Source organism: Perissodus microlepis, chromosome 10 (assembly GCF_051167445.1).
Source record: "Perissodus microlepis isolate ML-2025 ecotype Zambia chromosome 10, ASM5116744v1, whole genome shotgun sequence".
NCBI lineage: Eukaryota > Metazoa > Chordata > Actinopteri > Cichliformes > Cichlidae > Perissodus > Perissodus microlepis.
Window position 1 is genome coordinate 4,758,004 of NC_140470.1, and position 19,885 is coordinate 4,777,888.

Consider the following 19,885-nt stretch of genomic DNA (forward strand, 5'->3'; position numbering starts at 1 on the left):
AGAGACCCTCTTTTTGCTCAGGCTTGGTGCTTGTGGAGGGGTAGAATGGGAAGGATCAGGGGCCCCTGGAGCCATGATTTCACTGTGGTGTGTGACAGGTCATCGCTGCAGTCCTTTAACCCCACAGCATGGTAATTCAGACCTGCGGTCCAATCAGCTGTCCTATTTCATTTCTCACTTTGCGTGACAAGATGGGATCCTGAGCAATTTAGTCAGGTTTTTGTAATCTGCTATGAATAGTGGTAAGAGAAATGTTGGCAGCAGGCATAGATAAGGTCAGGGGCGTAGTTTGGCATATCAAACAAGGATTGGAGTGACCAGTGGGATTCAGCAAGCCCCAAATACTCTGTGGCAAAGTAATTGGCCATCAGGATATGGGGCAGAATGCAGTCATAAGCTGTCGTTTCAGCCCCGAAAGAGGCACAGATAAAGACAACGGTAACATAGTAGTTCAAATGAACTGAGTAGACATGTATTTTATCAAGGCAAACATAAGCACCAGCTATGTTAGCTAATGAGGGAATGAAAAATATCCTATTCTCTGCCGAAACACCAATATACCCGTTTCCCATGACCTTGATTACAAACAGAGCTTACTGAGTTATCCCCACTCTCACATTCAAAGAGGACACAACGCTATCTTGACAGGAAGAAGAATGAGCCTTTGTGGTGTACAGGCTGACACTGAGATACCACACAAAGCCAGGTGATTCAGATAAAGAAATGCTCTCATATGAATGGATAGATGGATGGGCCGATAGATATATGGATGGTGATGATAACCATAATATCCTGGGGGCTTTCTTGGCCTGTGGGCGTTGACATGAGGGGAGATGTGTCATTAATCAGATGAGCCAGTGACCCTCCCCTGTTGGCCTGTGACATTACAGCGACATTGCTACTGTTTCACTCCAAAGGTCCATCACATATTCTTGAGTGCATAGACACTCATGTCTTATAAATATATTTAAGCATCTTCGCTCAGTCCTGAAATTTGATATCTTACAATAAGCTATTAGCTTACAGTACTGTGCTGACAATTTAGGATAGATTATTTTGATTAAATCTAAACATTTAGTTTTTAATTTAGTGTCATTAAAGATGTCATTTGACCATTACGCCCACCACCTGTTTCATAAATGTAGAGATTATCTCGTATTTATTGGAGTGCTTTTTCATAAATTCTGCACTGGTGCTGAGTTTAAAATTAAACACTAGGGATTACACCAGCCACCACAACTATGTGTTCCTGATGATCTGATCTGATTGATGGTCTGATATCTTTGAGCATAAGAGTAACACACGTTCAACACCGATTTTTGTAGTTTCCACCACAGCAGGTGGGTATTACAAACTACAGCCAGTCTGTGTCTGGCATAATGGCGCAACTGGTAATTAATAGAAAATGGCCTTTTTAAATAGGAAGCAGCAGGAAACACATTCTTTTCTATATTCAATAGCTGTCTTTAGCATGTAGTGGCACAAGCCATGTGATGTACACTTGGGAGACCAGTAGAAATGTACTGGTACTAATGCAGTAAAACAGTGGTCCCCAACCTCTTTTGCAACACGGACTGGTTTATGTCCGAAAATATTTTCATGGTCTAGCCTTTAAGGGCTCGTGGATAAATACAACAAAATAAAGCCAGTACCAGTAGCAAAAGAAAGGAGATTCATTCATAACACACGGGAAAAGACCCAGGGAAACGATAAAAATTATAAACAATAATGATAAAAACCAATAAAAACCCTGAAAACCATAAATTTCACACCTGAGCCTGGTACCAAACGACTCACGGACTGGTACCGGGGTTGGGGACCGCTGCAGTAAAAAGAGCACTCACACAATAATGCAACTTCTTCTTGCAACTTCTGGCCTAAAATCTCCAACTTATTCATACCTCAAATTTGGGGAAAAAACGTAAAATGTGTTTTGTCTGTTTGAAATCACAAGATGAGAAATTAATATAGAATTGCATTTAATTAGTTGTACATGTTATGCAACAGCAAGACAACCCTTTGAAATTTCCCCCGACGTCACAAACATATCTGTCAGTTTTGTGCGCAGGGCATTTTAAAGAAGTTTTGTGCTTTCACGGGGAGGTGATATACTCGACAGCTTTTCTGAGTAGTCTGTGAAGAACTGCCAGTGTAAATTAGGATGCCAGTTTTTGACATGACTTGCACTTTTAAGATGAAGTAACAGCTTTCTCTCTGTTTGACAGCCATAAGAGCCATGCAGATCTTTGAACACTCAGGAGAGACTTGAGAGACATGATTGGAATGTTATTATATTGATATGACTCACTGATATCAGCGAGACCCCCATAATGTATAAAAATCAGACATACCATCCTCTTACATCAATTAATCATCTATCAGCTCCTTGATGTTCAAATCTCTTGTCTCCTCATGCCTTCAAAGAAAACGTCGTGGAATATTTTAGGGCAGAACTGTAAAACCACTCAAAATTGTACTTTGAAAGAGTTGCCGAATGACTTTGGAAGTTTCTTAATAAATACTTGAGAAAATATGGCTTGATTTACTTTTCAGATCAGTTAGAGAGGCTTTTTGGAGGGTGTCTGGAGCAGATAAGAATGACACAGAAGTCTTTTCGTTGCATGCAAATCCCTAGAGTGGCTTAGGCCAGACTTACAGCCTGCAGGCCGGCATTGGTGTTGGCCTGTTCCTCGTGGACCATTGTTGTCAGTACATCATCCCAGACAACAAAACCATCTTCCACATCTGTAATCTGAGAGGTCACAAAGCTCTAGAGACTGAACTGAGAAAAAAATAGCCCGATGCCTTCAGGTAAAAGCCACAAGATGTTGACTACAGAGGGATGAATTTGAAAGGAGGTACTGTGACCCGAAGAAAAATCTCTCATGTTTTATGAATAGACTCCAGCAAGGCATAAGAAAGGGAGTTATTTCTGAATTCAAAGTGACTTCCTGCAGTCGATGTAGTTGATTTATTTGATGTGTTTGTTTGAATGCTCATGTTTTTCTTGTGTGTATTTATGCATATATATTTGCCAAGGGAATGTGTGTGTTCATCTCAGAATGAGCTATTTACCTACTCGTGCGCACCACCTACAAGAGCCTTTTTTATTGATGTACTATGATGAAGCATGAATGACATCCAGTCAATGGAGACCTCAGGGACACAGTATCAATATTTTCAACAGCAGTGCCTTACTATGTTTCCTATTATTCAACTCGGTGAAAGACGACCCTAAGATTTTCTTTTCACCTTTTTTGTTGATTTTAAAGGCTAAATATCGTTGTTACCACATATGACAATTATAAACCCATTTAAACAGCAAAAAGTTTACACTCATTCTAAGCCAGCTACAGAGAGCAGGATACTTGGCTTCTGCAAGCCAAGTATCTATTGGTTAGAGACTGAACCCCAAGTTGTTCTCCAATGCATTCACTGGAGTGTGAGTGTTATACAGAAAGCACTGGTGACCAAAGTGTTGTGCGAATAGGTGAATGAAATGTTTTGCATAAAGCGCATTGTGTGCTCAAGTAGAGTAGAAAAGCACTGTATGACAGTCCATTTACCATTTGCCTTCGCATCTTCACCTTTTTTTCCCAGTTCTGAGAGATGATTTCCGTCAGACGCCCAGTGATGTGGTGGTGGCAGCAGGGGAGCCGGCTGTCATGGAGTGTATCCCTCCCAGGGGCCATCCAGAGCCCACCATTTCTTGGAAGAGAAACAACATCCGGGTCAATGATCGAGATGAAAGAATTACTGTAAGTTAAAAATAACCTAAACAAGTCTGGTTTAAGGTTAAATTGCATTTTACTTCTGGTGGAAGTTATTACCAACTTGTCAGCTTTTTATACTTTTTTAAAATAAAATTTCAGGTAATTTTCACTCATTAATTTGTATTACTATTAACAGAAGACACTGAGCTGATAGATGTTAAAAGACACATTTAGAATATATTTAAAACCAGACTTCCACACACATTACCCACTATGACCAAATGATGAATTGCGGCTTGTTGAAGTTAGTTACCACAAACAGAGCAGTGAGTGATGCTTGTGTGACGACTGGCTTGGAGCGAGAGCCCTTGTCAAGTAATTTTAAGAACAAGCCAGAGAGCCATCTGTCATAACACACACTGAAAATGACTAAGTGGCTTTCAATTCAATTCAATTCAATTTTATTTATATAGCGCCAAATCACAACAAAAGTCGCCTCAAGGCGCTTCTCTCTCTCTTCACTAACATGCCTCAATATCCTGTTTCCAACATCTTTCCATGTCTTCTCTCTGTCCCCCCCTCCACCATCGTGTTTCCTTTCGTCCTTGTCCACTTATCCACTCATCTGTTCCTTTCTGTTTCGTCTTCCTGCTCTTCCTTCTGTCTTTAACTTACGGTGCCCCTCGATTTCAGATCCGTGGAGGAAAGTTGATGATTTCAAACACCAGGAAAAGTGATGCTGGCATGTATGTGTGCGTTGGAACCAACATGGTTGGAGAAAAAGACAGTGATCCTGCTGAACTAGTGGTATTTGGTGAGTTGTTTTTACTGGGATTGTACTGTAATTAATCAAAGGACACTCAGCTAGCAAATATCGTCTGGGAAACTAAACATGAAGTCATACAGTCAACCTTATTAGTATCAAATATCCTTTTGGGAGCATGCTTGATTGTTGTAGTGGTCACACAAACGCAATGGCAAAAGATAGATTGTTAACAGAATAAATTGGAGCTAATTTGCTTCCAGCTGTTAGCCAATTGGCTCATATATTAAGCCAAATTATCAATATAATTCCTCTGATCCTTTTAGAAATAATTCTTTGAGTTAAGTTGCTTCAACTGTGTTAAAATGTTCACTATAAGATTCCAAAAAACAGTAAAAGTATCTTGTATTTTGTGCCTGTCTGTATTTTTCTGGGGTTGGACATTCTTTCCTTGGCTGATATTGGAGGATTAGATTCATCTTTCCCACCCAGCTGCTCTTTGCTTTGCTCTCTTGACTTTTCTCCTCCTGTCTCTGATTCTCTGCTGTGCTCTCAGTGGAGCAGTACCACAGGCATCAAAGTGTGTATCGATCCCAGGAAACGGATGGAGAATTGATATTTTCTTTTCAGTCCCTTGGATCTCCTGTTCACCACCACCCACACTGCCACAAAATTTAGCTCCTTCTGCACATTGTAGTGCAGTAGTAAACTCAAACCCTGGCATGTAATGCATAATCTATAAATTTATGGTTCCTTAAAATGCATGGCTTGGCGCTTTCCCTAATGTTTAATATTACTGCCATCTGCAAAATTGAAAGATAATAGCCAGTGCACATCTGCACTGTTTTTTCTGCCCATCCATTTTCTGCTCCCGAATCACAGACTGAGCAAAGTTGTCAAGACATTTCTCACCACCGCGACTTTTTATACCTCCAGCTGTGGGGAATGCTTTCACACTGACTATGATCATGGAAATACCTGCAGCTCTGAGTCTATTTAGTCATGTTTCACTGTGATGATTGGACTTTGGTATTTAAAAGCTTTTATTTGCTGGGTATTGAATTTAACCTACTGCAGCAATCTACTTCCAATGCTAGACAGGCTCTGTCAATTTTGAGATACTGCTAACAACAGCTGGTAAATATTTATTACCAGCTTGTGTGTGATTTGGTGTGGGGTCATTTTGTTCCTCGTTTTGTCTTAATAAAAGTTTAATTGTGTTCAGATCAAGTATTAAGAGTCATGGTGAGAGTGTCCCATTTTGAAATTATTTTTAGTGCTAGGTTTAACAATTCCAATCCCTCAGTGGTTTTTTTCCCCCCACATCATTCTGAGTAAACTGCTAGGGTACAGCAAATGGACATCAAATTATTCTCTTTATACGGCCAGCCTATTCCAAATGTGTCCACTCATCCATTACATGGGCAGTCCTATAAAGTGCTAACAAATGTGAAAAGTCAAGCTGTAATTAATAGGTATGAATTCTTATCCTCTTTCTGCACTCATATCTGTCTAATTTCAGAGAGGCCAGTGTTCACCAAACAGCCGGTGAACCAGGTGGTGTTGGCAGACGATACAGTGGACTTCTCCTGCGAGGTACACGGAGACCCGACTCCGACTGTCCGCTGGCGCAGAGAGGAGGGCGAGCTGCCTCGGGGCAGGTCCGACAACAGCAGCGCAGTGCCGTTGCTGCACACTCACAAATCACTGCACTGAAACTCAATCCCCACTGCCTCACTGTTACTTAGATACATCATTTGTTGCTCCAAATAGCACTTGTTACTATCATTTCACTAATAATATAACAGCTTCCAATTAGAGAGCAACTGTTTGTCCATCCGATTTTCTTATAGTTAGGTGTGAAGGAAAGTAATTCAGATGATTTTCTGTGAGTGGAGGAAGTCCAGCTGACTTGAATTTGCCCCAAAAATTACATGTATAAAAAAACATTTAAAGAAAAGAGAAAACACTATCATTCGCTTTTTTGTATGTAACGACCGAGAAACGGAAACAAATCAAAGCTCCTGCTGAGCTCGTAATGATTGCTTTTTAAGTGCTGTGCTGCTTACAATACAAATAGAAAGTTATTACTAGAATCTAAATGCGTGAGTCCTGTGGCACAGCAGCTTGTGTTAGTAACGGATGGACAGCCATCCCTGTCGTAAGCTACTTATTTGTTAATCAGTAGAGTTTAGTACTACGAGACATGCTCAGAAAGGAGTATCATGTGGTGTTTGCACCATGACACCATCACTGTGTTACTGTGAGAGCCCCACTCTCTCACACCTGTCTGCATGATTGGATGAAACTTTAATGACCTGTCAGGGGAAATAAGGTAAAATGTTCCCTTGTCAACAGCACGATTCAGGCCTGTGTCCACAGAGCTGTGCAGTAAACACAAAGCTGTATGTTTAAAAATCTGATTGGAACATTTAAACAGCCATGTTTTTTTAAAAAAAACATGAAAACTAGTAGTGACAACGCTCACACATTTACTGAACCAGACAACGTCATATTCATTCAAACCATCTTTTGAAGATTTCAGAACATGAATGTAACACTTGCGTTGACTTTTTTTCCCAGATTTGAAATCCGCAGTGAGAATAGTCTGCGTCTGACCCAGGTGCGAGCTGAAGATGAGGGTACCTACACCTGCGTGTCAGAGAACAGCGTCGGCAAAGCGGAGGCGTCGGCTGCCCTGCAAGTACACGGTACAGATGTACACAGGCACACTTATATATAAGATATTTTAGTTTTACTGCATTCGTAGTGATTCAAAGTGTAAAAGGCTATATTTAAACATTTCACATATTTATGTAAGATGTTTTTTGAAAATTAGGAAACAATCAACAATTGCACAGACTTATTGAAGAATCTTTCTAGAAATACGGTTTGAACACCCATGATCGCACGAGTAAACTGTTTGCACAGATGGGCAGCTTTGCTATGATGCACCACAATCTGCCCACTTGTCACCTACAGGAATGCTGTCTCATTTCATTCTTGTTCTTTTCATTCTGGTTGTTTATGTCAGATGGCCAGGATTTTAAGAACATTGTTTCTACGTGGAGACACCGCCTATTAAAACATCAGAAAAAGAGGCTGCTAGACATGAGTTGGTTACAACTCCCCCATATCATGCCATTGGTAATCCACTGTTAACTAAAGATTACAGAGAAATGAAGTGAAAAATGGATTTTAAGTTCCTTTCAAGCCTCAGCTCGTCATTCCTCTGGAGAGAGATCCGAGATCAAAAAGAACTGAAATTGCATGGGAATAAAGTCAGTCCCTTGAAGAGAGATGCTCAAATGAGAAAGCTGTCATTTGTGATGATAAAAGGGAATTTTTAGAGTTTTATTCTGTAACACTCGGTGCAGTGAGTGGGCCCTCTGGTACTCCTGAACACTCGCACACACCTTATGCTCGTATATGTATAAAAATTCAGCAGCGAACAGACAGACAGATTCATAAAAAAAATAAATAACATGCAGAAATACACAACATGCACCTACCTGTGCATAATGCAGTTTTGAAATGGTGATTTCATTTATTAAAGAAGAACAGCTATCCAAACCTACCTGGCCCTGTGTGAAAAATGAAGTGCCCCCTAAACATCTCTCAAGGATTGTGCCACCCTTGGCTGTCAATGAGTCTTGCACTGACGAGGCGTTCTAGTCCACTATTCTTTGCAGAATTTTTTAAATTCCTCCACATCGAGTATAAACAGCCAGTTTAAGGTCATGCCAAAGCTTTTAAGGCCAAAAAATGAAGGTGTATTTTGTGTCTTTCTGAGCCATTTAGAGGCTGGTGGTGTCTATCAGGGAGCTTTGGGCCATGAAGAGATGGCCAGACATTTTCCTTCAGGGTTTTCTGGTAAAGAGCAGAATTTATGGCTGGAGCAGCAAAGCAGCCCCAGACCATAACACTGCTGCCACTGTGTTTGACTGTTGGCATGATGTTCTTGTTTTGAAATGCTGTTATTTTTACGTCAGATGTAATTTTTTTACACCACAGAATAATCATAAAGGGATTGTCAGAATATCTTTTGGCAAACTTGAAATCGGCCTTTGTGTTCGTTTTAGTCAGCTGTCTACTGCGTCTGCGACCCAGTGTTTTGTGTATTTTAGTTTTTAGTCTTTGACAGCCCGTTCTCACTCCCGAGGCGTAACATGCCGACGTTTTGTCACGTCCCGCGGCGTTCCTGAGGAACGCGAAAGGAGACCTTCGGCGTTCTTATGGTACGCGGCGGGTTATGGCTGAAATCCAGTGCAATGACAGTCTCGTGGTAATAGACGTTCCAGCCCTGTATTCCAGCCCTAAACCTAACCTTATCCCTAGCCCTAACCATAACCTTTTTCCTGACCTTAACCAGGACTGTAATGATGTTAAATAGCGTGTTTCTAAGCGATTTGAAGAAAAAGAGTGAACATGTGTAGATTGAGTCCATACTGTTGTCATATTTCCTCATTTTTCTGAGGTCGTCATTTAGGAACGTGGTGGGTAGCCGAAAACGTAATATGTTGACGATTTGTCACCTAGCGTAAAATGTTACGCATTGGGAGTGAGAACGTGTTGTCTTTGATCATTGTATTTTCTGTGTTTCCTGATTTATTTTGAGAGAGTCTGGTGTGTCTTTGTCATTGTATTTAGGTTCACTTCCCCTGTGACGTCATTAGGTTCATTTGTGTCATGTGTTTCCTCATGTGTTTCCACTCCCCCCGATCATCCCTTGTGTGTATTTAGTCTGCATGTTTCTGTTCACTCACTGTCAGGGTGTCTGTTATGCCACACCATAGTTATCACAGTTTTCATAGATTGATAGTTTTTATCGCTAGTTTCTTAGTTTAGTTATTGTACCTTTTTCGCCTTAGTTTTCATGTTCTTGCGCTTCTGCCATCAGCACAAGATGGTTCAAGTTGAGTGCAGTGTTTGCTCTCTGTCAAACAAACACATCGGCGTACCTTGCCGTGACATCAGCAGCAGTTTTCACCACAGGACTCTCCCATGGGTGGCACCTTAACTGAGGCAAGCAAGGCCTGCAGTTCATTAGATGTTTTTCTGGGTTCCTTGGAGCCATTTTGGTAGGCCAGTCACTTTTGGGAAAGTTGTTCCAGATTTCCTCCGTTTGTGGATAATGGCTTTCACCATGATTCACTGGAGTCTTGAAGACTTAGAAATGACTTTACTAACTGGTTTCTCATCTGTTCTTGAGTGTCTTTATATCATGGCATGACATGTTGGTTTTTGAGATTTTTAAAGACTACTTCCCTTCGTCAGAGTTCTAAATGGCCTGTATTTGTATAGCGCTTTTCTAGTCCCTAAGGACCCCAAAGCGCTTTACACAACCAGTCATCCACCCATTCACACACACATTCACACACTGGTGATGGCAAGCTACATTGTAGCCACAGCCACCCTGGGGCGCACTGACAGAGGCAACGGGTGAAGTGTCTTGCCCAAGGACACAACGACCGAGACTGTCCAAGCCGGAGCTCGAACCGGCAACCTTCCGATTACAAGGCGAATGCCCAACTCTTGAGCCACGATCGCCCCCTACTAAAGTGATTTCTTGATTCATCTAGTTTGGCAGTAATCAGTCCTGGGTGTGGCTAGGTAAAATAAAAAGTCCAAATTCCCCCAGTGTGGTTGAATTAAAACTATTCTGCAAAGAAGAGTGGGACAAAAAAAGACTCATTGCCAGTTATTGCAGTTTTTTCTGCCAGGGGTGGAACAACCAGTCATTAGGTTTAGGGGGGAAGTCAATTTGTGACATAGCCTCCTGAGAACCAGCCTAGTCGTTTATCTCCTCTGTAATGGACATTTGTTTTTGGTCTGTACCTTTTGAAATATTTGAGCTACCCTACTAAGTCCTGATGTACTAAATAGAGGACATCCTGGGCTTTCCAATGATATCTCATGTGTTTGGGTGGCTTCCTTTGGCTCCAAAGAAGGAAGGAAATACCAAAAAAGTTCAATGGGAAGACTGTTTTTTCCTCAGTTCTCAGGAGGATAGAATCAAATATGTTTGGATAACTTTTTTTCCGTCAATAGATGAAATCATCATTTAAAATTTCTAATTTTGTATTTACTCACATTATCTTTGTTTGATCTGAATCACTGTCATAAGTGTTGCAAATGTGCAAAAGAGCAAAGAGGAGGCAAATTTTGCAGCACTGTAGCTGCAGTGGGGATCATAGGAATGCAACACAAACACATTCAAAGGAAAATATATATTCTATTAAACCACAGCTAGTTACACGGTTAAGTAGGTATGGTGTTCCAAAATTTCAAATGTTTGAACTAGTTTCACCATCCATCGTCATCTCATCATGTTATTCAACTTTCTTTCTCTCTTTTCTTTCTTCCACCCATTTCTGCATCACTCATCACAGTCGGCCCATCCTGTAAGTATTCCATTTCATCCCATCTGTGTATGGTTTTGTGTGTCTGTTTGTGTGTCTGTTTATGAGAGTTAATACAGTCCTACAGGTATAAGCTATTTGCTACATTAGAGACCCAAACCTCTACTCTCTAGCACAGGTGCTTTTTCTGCCAATTAGGACAGCCAAGTATTAAAGCTAAAAACAAAAAACAAAAAAATTGAAGGGTAGAAGGGTTTTGACCTTTCGTTACACTCATAGATGGAGCTTCAGTTACTAGGAAAAAAACCCCCACTGTAAAACGTGGAACTCTGATTTAGAGCACAAACACTCACCTTTTGAAAAATAAATGGTTATTGCTGATTAATCCACACAACAAAAAAAAGTTATAAGGCAAAGCAGCCCCAGACCATCACACTCCGCCGCCGTATTGGACTGTTCGTGTGACAGCCTTTTTATGAAATGCTGTGCTGTTTTTACATCTGATGTAACGAAATTCAATTCTCATCAGTCCAAAGAGTATTTTTCCAGTAGTCATGGGGATCATCAAGACGTTTTTGGCGTACATGAATTGCGTTATTGTGTTCTTTTTCGTGAGCTGTGGTTTCACCTTTGAACTCTGCTACGAATGGCACTGATGATTACTTACCAAAGTAAAAATGCCAGCGTTTGGCATGAACTAAGCAAATGGGGTTTAATGCGTACTCCCATCTCTAAATGTGCCTAATGTTGGGGAATAGAGAAAAAGGGATGAAGAATGAAAAAACCCTAAAAAAGTGTTCAGTGGAAGAAACATTGAACCACAAAATGTTATGAATTATGAGGTTCTCTACATACCTATTATTTTTATGCAATTCCATTTTTGTCCCATTCACTATGTAAGGACTGCCTGCTTATTCTTGGCCTATTTAAAACTTTACCAGCCTTCCAATTTATATATTGATATTGGACAAATGGGATACAATTCTAGGCACAAACTTCACACTGAATATAAGCACAAATGAGATATAGTCCAGCTATAATAAATTATGCCCTGGAAATAATCACCTCCTCAATCATCATTTCAGAATGGAAACAGTCTCAGGAATGAAGTCTGTGTACTTAAGTGGGCGTGTGATGTTTCGTAAAAAGGTGAAGCAGCAGCAGCAACAGCACTGGAGTGTGTTTACTCTAGCAGATGCAGAGCTGCATCACCACGGGACTCTGACAGCTGCATGTCACATCTACGCCCCTAGGGAGCGAGGGGTGTGTGTATGATTGTGTTGATACAAGTGTGGATATCTTCAGCGTGTTGCTGAAAATCATATGTCAAGCATGGGTGGGGTGGAGCAGGGGAGGTGAGATGTTTTCGTTGTAAGCACTTTGTTTAGCTTTGCTACGTGAGTGACAGCAGTGGAACACACAGTGTGAGTGGGAGCGCAGTGTGTGGGGAACAGCTCAGGCTGACGCTGGTTTGCTTCATCTTGTTCATCAGGATATTCCACTGATGATTTTTACTACCTCGACTGAAAAAAGGCTTTTTCCTGCATTAAAATCACACTTGCTACCTGCTCATTCACCACACTGATCTCCACACCCTTTCACCAACTTGCTGTTTCGATTCTGTCTGGCCGGGGGGCGGGGCTGTTGTTTCTAAACATTAGAAAGCTGCATGAAAGACACTGACCATTTTCAAATCTTTCTAATTCAGTGCTGACTGAATGAAGTTCGACAGTTTCCATCACTGATGAATAGATAGAACCCCTTTATCCACAGTGTAGATGATCTTCATTTCCTGCTTTTTAAAAGCATTTTAAGTTGTTGTTTTTTTAAATTGTTTTGGACCCTTTGTTGATGGTACTCTGAAGTTTTTTCTGTGAAGCACTTTGGGATTTTTGACTTGAAAGGTGCTATACAAATAAAATTTTACTTACTTACTTACTCCTTGTTGTGCTGCAGGCTGGGAAGTGAACAAGAACTACCATCACCTGCTTCTGTCCCATACAGTGGAATTGGAGAGTCACCCAAATCTATTGTTTGTCACACAGTACTTGAAATCTGAAATCTTAGCAGTGCAACCAACACCACAAGTAGATTCAAGTTGTGTGGAAAATCCTTGCTGATTGTAGAGTTATTTTATCAGGGATGGCAGAAGGACTAATTCTGTATATTCCCACTAAAGGAATAGATCCAAATACATTATCAGTCCAGTAATATCTGTATATATAGTTCCCCCATATCATGAAATTCAAGGAAGTGACTAAACCTTTTGGAAATTTTTCATTAATATTTTTACTCCGGTCGCGGCAGATGGCCCCGCCCCTCCCTGAGCCTGGTTCTACCGGAGGTTTCTTCCTGTTAAAAGGGAGTTTTTCCTTCCCACTGTCACCAAAGTGCTTGCTCACAGGGGGTCATGTGATTGTTGGGTTTTTCTCTGTATGTATTGTTGTAGGGTCTACCTTACAATATAAAGTGCCTTGAGGCGACTGTTGCTGTGATTTGGAGCTGTACAAATAAAACTGAATTGAATAAAAAGCTACAAATCCGAGCACGTTTGACTATTGGAGGAGCTCTGTGGGTTTGGAGGACATCAGCACATATGCTGATCACTTGCAGGAAACCTTTATAATGTCAGCTTCGTCCAATTACATACCCTTTATCTTATGGCATCATCTTGTTGTTTTGGGGAGATTTGGCAAACTTATATAAATTTGCTAAATTTTCTAGACCTCCAGGGTTCCCATGTGAACGTTAATTAAACTCAACTTAAAGAATAAAGTTAAAACAAGTCAAATACCTCAAAATTAAACATCATTTCTGATCTGTAAGAGAACATTTACAACCATCCACAAACATTCAATGACACCAAGCAATTTACATGTAGACTAGACTTTCCTCCTTGAGTGTTGCATTTCTTTTCATAAAAGCTGTGGAAAGCTAAGCTACAGCCTGATGTCTATTTTTACTTCCCTCTTGGCATATTAGCTTTGTTATCTGTTCTACAGTTCTGGCAGTATACGCAGCATACAAAAGAAGTCTGCAAGATCCTTTGAGTTCCTATCTTAAGTGTTGCATTCTGTATTTAGAAATTTCCCAATGTACCTCCCAGACACCGACAGCAACAGTTAGCAGTATGCGGTGCTTAATGTGTGCTGGCTCTGTGTTTCATAAAATTAGTAAATGAACATACCGTGGTATTTTAGAAGTCGAGTCAGTTTAAGGCACAGCAAAAATTAACTTAAAAAAACCCTGCATCTCTGAAAGTTAAATTATTATAAGAGTGACATGCAGGCATTGTTCCCTCATGTTTTTCATCTATATTTCAGCTGCTCTGTTACAATCCATACTCCCATTTCAATCCCATTTGAGGATGCTAATGTATCTCCCTGCCCTAAATCTAAGGCTCAGTGTCATGCCGGGTGCACCCATTATTGCTAATTATTTATTACAGCTTCAGGCAATGTGCCGGCTTGCCTCCTCAAATCAAACACTGTTAGTCTCTAGACACAGCTGTGTAGTGGGCCAAAAACAGCATTTTAATAGCTCAAATATTCCTAGTTGTCAGTGTATTTGGGTCAAAGTTACGGCGTTGTGTCAGGTGTGAGGAGAAAACGTTCAGGTGTTGACATGTTTTTGTTAAATACCCTGCTGAGAAGTGCACAAGCATATTTTTCTATGTATTTTCATTACGTGTATGTGCACAAGCATGGATATGAATTACATAAGAAGTGAGCATTACACAGTGTTTCTTTAATATTTCAGGCCTTGCATCAGCTGTGACAGGAGGCCTGTCCTTGAGGTAACTGGAGAGTGGAGGCAGATGGTCCCATGTCACTTGCTGACAAAAACCAGGGGTGTATGTTTGGGCATTAACCTTTAGGGTTAGCAAAGGGCTGGAAGTTTGATCCCAGGACATGACCCTGACTAGCTCAGCCAAGACCCCCCGTTAGCTGTAATTTATCCCGCAGTTGACACACGGATGTCCTCCTGCTGTGCGGAGGGGCCCGTGATGGAAGCAGTTTTAAAAGTGCATAAGTTGTATACAAGGCATGAAATTAAGCTTGCACATGCACATCTGAGGCAAGTGATTAGGGGGAGCAGGCGGGTCAGTGGGAGAGATTGGGAATGTTTCAGCTCTTCACACTCTGCTGCTATTTATTTTTGTTTCTGCTGCTTTCTCCTCATCTGAGATAATTAATGTCTGGAAGCATTTCTCAAAGTATATGTTGGGCTGTGTTTGAACACAGCTGACTTAAAAAAGCAACGTTTGTGAGTCCCAGCAATGTAACCAAACAAAGCTTTTTCCTCCCCCAGAACATCAGTCAGTGGAAGAAAATTTGAGGAAAAGACGTTATTTTATGTTTACTTCAGTATTCTAAGGAGGGTATATGTAGTGGATTAGGAGTTTCTTTATTCTGGATTTTTTCCTTTCATGCAGAAACAGTAGAAGGACATTAGTTATTTATTCTGTCTTTCACCGTGACTGTTAAGTGTTTTTTACTGTTACTTTCTTCTCTGTTCCATAGGCTCTCCTCCTCCCCATCTGTCTCCTTCTTTGTGTTTCTCTCAAAGCTAATACAGTCAGAATTAAAGTGAAGCAGGAGATCAGGTGGGAAGATGAGAAATCAATTAGGCCCGGTGCATCATTATGCATTCACACCCCCTTCTGTGGAGGAAGGACTGTCATTTTGCTACAGAATCAATAGAAATCAAAGATGCGTGTGTCTTTGTGGATGAACGCGTGCACACACAGTGGCATGGTGCAGCAATGAGAAAGCGAGACAGCTTACCATTTATTTGCAGTCCCTTATCCCCCTTGCCCTCCATCTGTGTTCAAAGATGTCTGATGCTCAGAATCAGAATGCTGACCCACAAACCTGGATTCAGGCTCCTGTGGGGTGTGGGCTGACCTTTTTGATGGGCTGTTTGCTGTAGTGTGGAATAAACAGTCAAGCCATCTAGATTAGGCAATAACCATCAATTTATCAAACACAAAAAGCCAAACAAATCAAGGTCTGTTATGGTCGCTCGTCGTAGACACAGCTAGGTACTCGACTGAAAACCTGCAGATTCTCTCATTAAAGTCACATTCTGTTTTCCTTTTTGTATCTGATAAATGTATATATTGAAATGGAGAATGAGAGTGGGTGGATAGTTTTCATTTATTGTCTGTTATAAGTGCAGATATTGATATATCAGGAAATGACTAATATTGGCCAATATATCAGCCCTGCAGATGAAGACAGAATGTCATTAAATCGATAAATATATGGGCTTTCACATAAAAATGTATAAAAACAAGACAAATGTTCTCTTTTTCAATTGTTCAGATTAGCATGTGTGGCTAACATGTCTGGTTGAATGAATTTACAAAGTTTAACCAGTGGTTTTGCTAATAGCCACCTTCATTTTTCATGTATATTTTAGATATAACGGTCAAACATTTTTATTAGAGCTCAGATTTGATTTATTATGTATATTTAATAAGTTTTTTAAAATCAGTTTTATTAGTCCTGTTTTTCTGAGTCCAGAAAACATGTGGTCACCACAGGACAGTCACACTATAGGCATGATTTTATAGAATATCATCCACTATTGGAGATTAAACAACAGAAAGTATTTAAAATGGGCTTAGCCCTAAACATCTGCAGCAGTAATATTAATTCATATAACAGTGGTGGGGAACCACCACATATCAGCTTATTGTAACTATATAGTAAAATAGTAAATATTTATTTAACTCCAGAAGTAATAATATTTTATAATTCTTTAATAATAATGATAAAAAGAATACATTTTATTTATATGTGCCTTTAAAGACCCTCGAGGTACAATAAAATAAAAACACAAGGTAAACAAAAAATGAAAACAAGTATGAAAGTATAAAAGCTAAATAAGGTAAAATAGAGTAAGGTGGAGTCATGATGAAGGGTATGCAATTCTAAATAGATGGGTTTTAAGACACAGTTCAAAAGTAGAGAGAGAGTTTGTAGTCCGGAGATCTGGTGGGAGTGCATCCAAAGCCTCGGGGCAGAACAACTAAAGGCTCTGAGTCTTATGGTAGTCAGGCGAGCAGGTGGAGCAGACAAAAGGGAAGCTGGAGAAGAGCGGAGGGTACGAGGGGGTGAGTACATATGGAGAACATCAGATAAATATGGAGGAGCGAGGTTATGAAGCGCTTTGAAAGTAAGAAACAGGATCTTGAAATTGACACGGAGGTGAATTAGAAGCCAATGGTGTTATATGTTCAGTAGATCTCATTCTGGATATAATACGAGCAGCTGTATTTTGAACTAACTGCAGTTTATGGAGAGATTTATGAGGTAAACCATAGAGAAGAGAGTTAATCTAAACGAGATGCGATAAGAGCATTGACAAGTATGGCGGTACTGTTAGCATATATAAAGGAATTAAAAGAGGCAGCACAAAAAGGGCACGTTTCAATCTGGCTAAATTTGTCACCTAATCCCACTGAATAATCCAAGAAAAATACGACATTTTATTCTGTGTTACTATGCATTGCATTTAATCGCCTGTCAATTAAATAAAGTCCTAACTACTAAGGCAGTGCGTATGGTATTCTTATAACGTTGAGTTGATGCTCAACACAAGCATAAAGTTATGAAGTTATGATTTGTTTAATCACACAGAGCAGGGCTGCCTTACCAGTTAACTGTGTTTGCCAGATGATGTTAGCTACAGTAGCTATGTTTAGCTGATGCATCAAAGGTTTAGTTAATATTACGTGAGCTAATGTGGCTAATGTGTCCAGCTGTTTCTTTGGATTAAAATTAATTCATTTGAAAATAAATGTTTTAATGTAACAAAAAACTTTAATGCATTATCTCAGCTAGAACCATGATTTCTGCCTGAGTCACGTCAGGTAGATTTTCAGTGGTGGTAAAGCTTCCCATGAGCCCACCATATTTCATGATGACATCAAACTGCATCTTTTAGTATTGCTTTGATTCTCAGACCCCGAGAGAAATGACATTGTAGGTTTAATGTCATTTCTCTACTGTCTTTGTTTACTGTCACTGTCTCTAAAATATTTTATTCTCTTGTGCCTTGACTGTTTGAAAGCTGTCATGGAATCAGGCGTTAGTGTTTATTGATGATTTGACTGTTGATAGAAATGCATGTAATGAATTTTGAAGTGTATAGTGCTAATTGAGTTTCTCAAAAGAAATGGGATGTTCTTCAACGGCCAAATCAGTCGCCTGATCTCAACCCAACAGAGCATGCTTTTGCACAAACAAGCAACAAGCAGGTGGCTACAGTAAAGGCCACTCAAGGCTCAAGACAGGAAACACAACATTTGGTGAAGTCAGTGGGTTCTAGGCTTCAGGTATAGCCTTCAGGTGTATTTACATTTAAATTGATATTTATGAAAATGGGGGGCTGTGTGTAAAAGTTGTTGTAATTCTTAAGTAGTTCATGCAAAACTTTTGTTAAATGTCTTGAATAACTTTTGTGAATTAATGAATAAATGAATTCATTTTTTCAATGTCTGTACTTCAGTCACATATTGATAAAATAATGGCACATAATGACTGGATTTCAACATTTTTTTTCTGAATTATGTGTTGCAGTGCCTCCTCAGATTGTGGTTCGACCACGGGACCAGATCACAACTCCAGGTCGTACCGTAACCTTCCTCTGTGGCACCAAAGGAAACCCTCCGCCAGCCGTCTTCTGGCAAAAAGAAGGCAGCCAGGTGGGAAACGTTCCATGATTTTGTTTACAGTAGTTATGAAACATACTCTAATGAGTCTTTATTATAAAGATTTAATAGGCTTGTTTATGTACAGTTTATGTAAAGTCAAAACATCAGGTGTTTTCCACATTTCAGTACCAGTACTGGCCCCCAAACATCACAAAGCCTTTAATTACTAAGTACATACAGACCTCTACTTTTACATTTTTAACTCCAAGGGATTTGGTGCTAACAGTATTATGTGCATTTTTTAAACCTTTTTCTTTCAAAAAAGTTGATTTTAAGCTATCTGAAAATGTGCTGCACAATAACATCAGCATAAAATAAAGAAAAACCTACAGGTGAATTGCATCATCACAAGCAGGGCTCTGGTAAAAGGGGGGAAACAGTAAACTCTCATATTGTAATGTGCTATAGATACATTACTTTTTCTTATATTTATTTTACCCAATTTAAAGTAAATCCCAATATAACTTCACGCAACTTTTACATTTTTTTAAATTTAAAAGAACACCTGACGAGATCAAAAAATGTGCTTTAAATGAGCCTTTATAGGATTTTAATTACCGACTTTGTTTGCATGCCACTTTGCTACATGTGCTTTGAAGAGAGCCAACATTTCCCTTCCTTGTCATGGTCTCTGCTTTTATCATCCTTCGCTGTGTGCTGCAGTTTACTGCCAGAGTGACTCTCTCGCTCTCTCCCTCTCTCTCTCTCTTTCTCTCTCACACACACACACACACACACACACACTTTCCCATCATCCACACAGTGTATTATTTACCAAAGACCTGCACGTTTTCAGATGTGTTGAGACGTGTATGTGTTTGTGGGAGAGAGTCACCCTGTGATAAGCATTGCAGCCTGTTGGAATGCACTGAAAGGGCTGATGAGACTGCGTGGGTGCCTGTAGCTTGGCTTCCAGGTACAGATTAGGGAAACAGGAGGTGGCAGGGTAGGCTGGAGAATGTGTGGGAGAGGGAGAACGAGTGTGGAGGAGAGAGATAAAGCGGAGAAAGTATGGAAGACGAGGAGAAGGAAGAGAAGAAGAATGTGGGTAGCTTGTTCGAAATTTTGGCCCCGCATTCAGTGAAATGCTGAGATTTTACTGGGTTAAACAAAGAAAAGTAGAAATGAAGGGAGGTGTTTGTCATTTATTATTGCATAATAACACAGGCTAAGTGTCTAAGGCTCATTGTGAATCAACCTGTTCTCACTCTATATGCTATCACAGCACGGGTTACCTTGTATTGCAATGCGTATATATACTTTTTTTAACTGATCACCTGAGAAAGATACCATGTGATCACAGGAAGATGTCCTTTTTGTAAAA

The 19,885-nt window shown here is 40.1% G+C and overlaps 1 protein-coding gene across 4 annotated transcripts in view; it reads left to right on the plus strand.

Moving 5' to 3' along the window:
- The window catches only part of robo3 (roundabout, axon guidance receptor, homolog 3 (Drosophila)), a 156,268-nt gene that overhangs the window by 102,706 nt on the left and 33,677 nt on the right, over nucleotides 1-19,885 (plus strand). For all 4 annotated transcript variants that reach the window (XM_084941569.1, XM_084941566.1, XM_084941567.1 and 1 more), the window contains exons 3-7: nucleotides 3,601-3,758; nucleotides 4,407-4,527; nucleotides 5,999-6,137; nucleotides 7,060-7,187; nucleotides 18,428-18,552. In XM_084941569.1, the coding sequence (XP_084797695.1) occupies nucleotides 3,601-3,758; nucleotides 4,407-4,527; nucleotides 5,999-6,137; nucleotides 7,060-7,187; nucleotides 18,428-18,552 (671 nt within the window). The remainder of the gene's footprint in view (nucleotides 1-3,600; nucleotides 3,759-4,406; nucleotides 4,528-5,998; nucleotides 6,138-7,059; nucleotides 7,188-18,427; nucleotides 18,553-19,885) is intronic.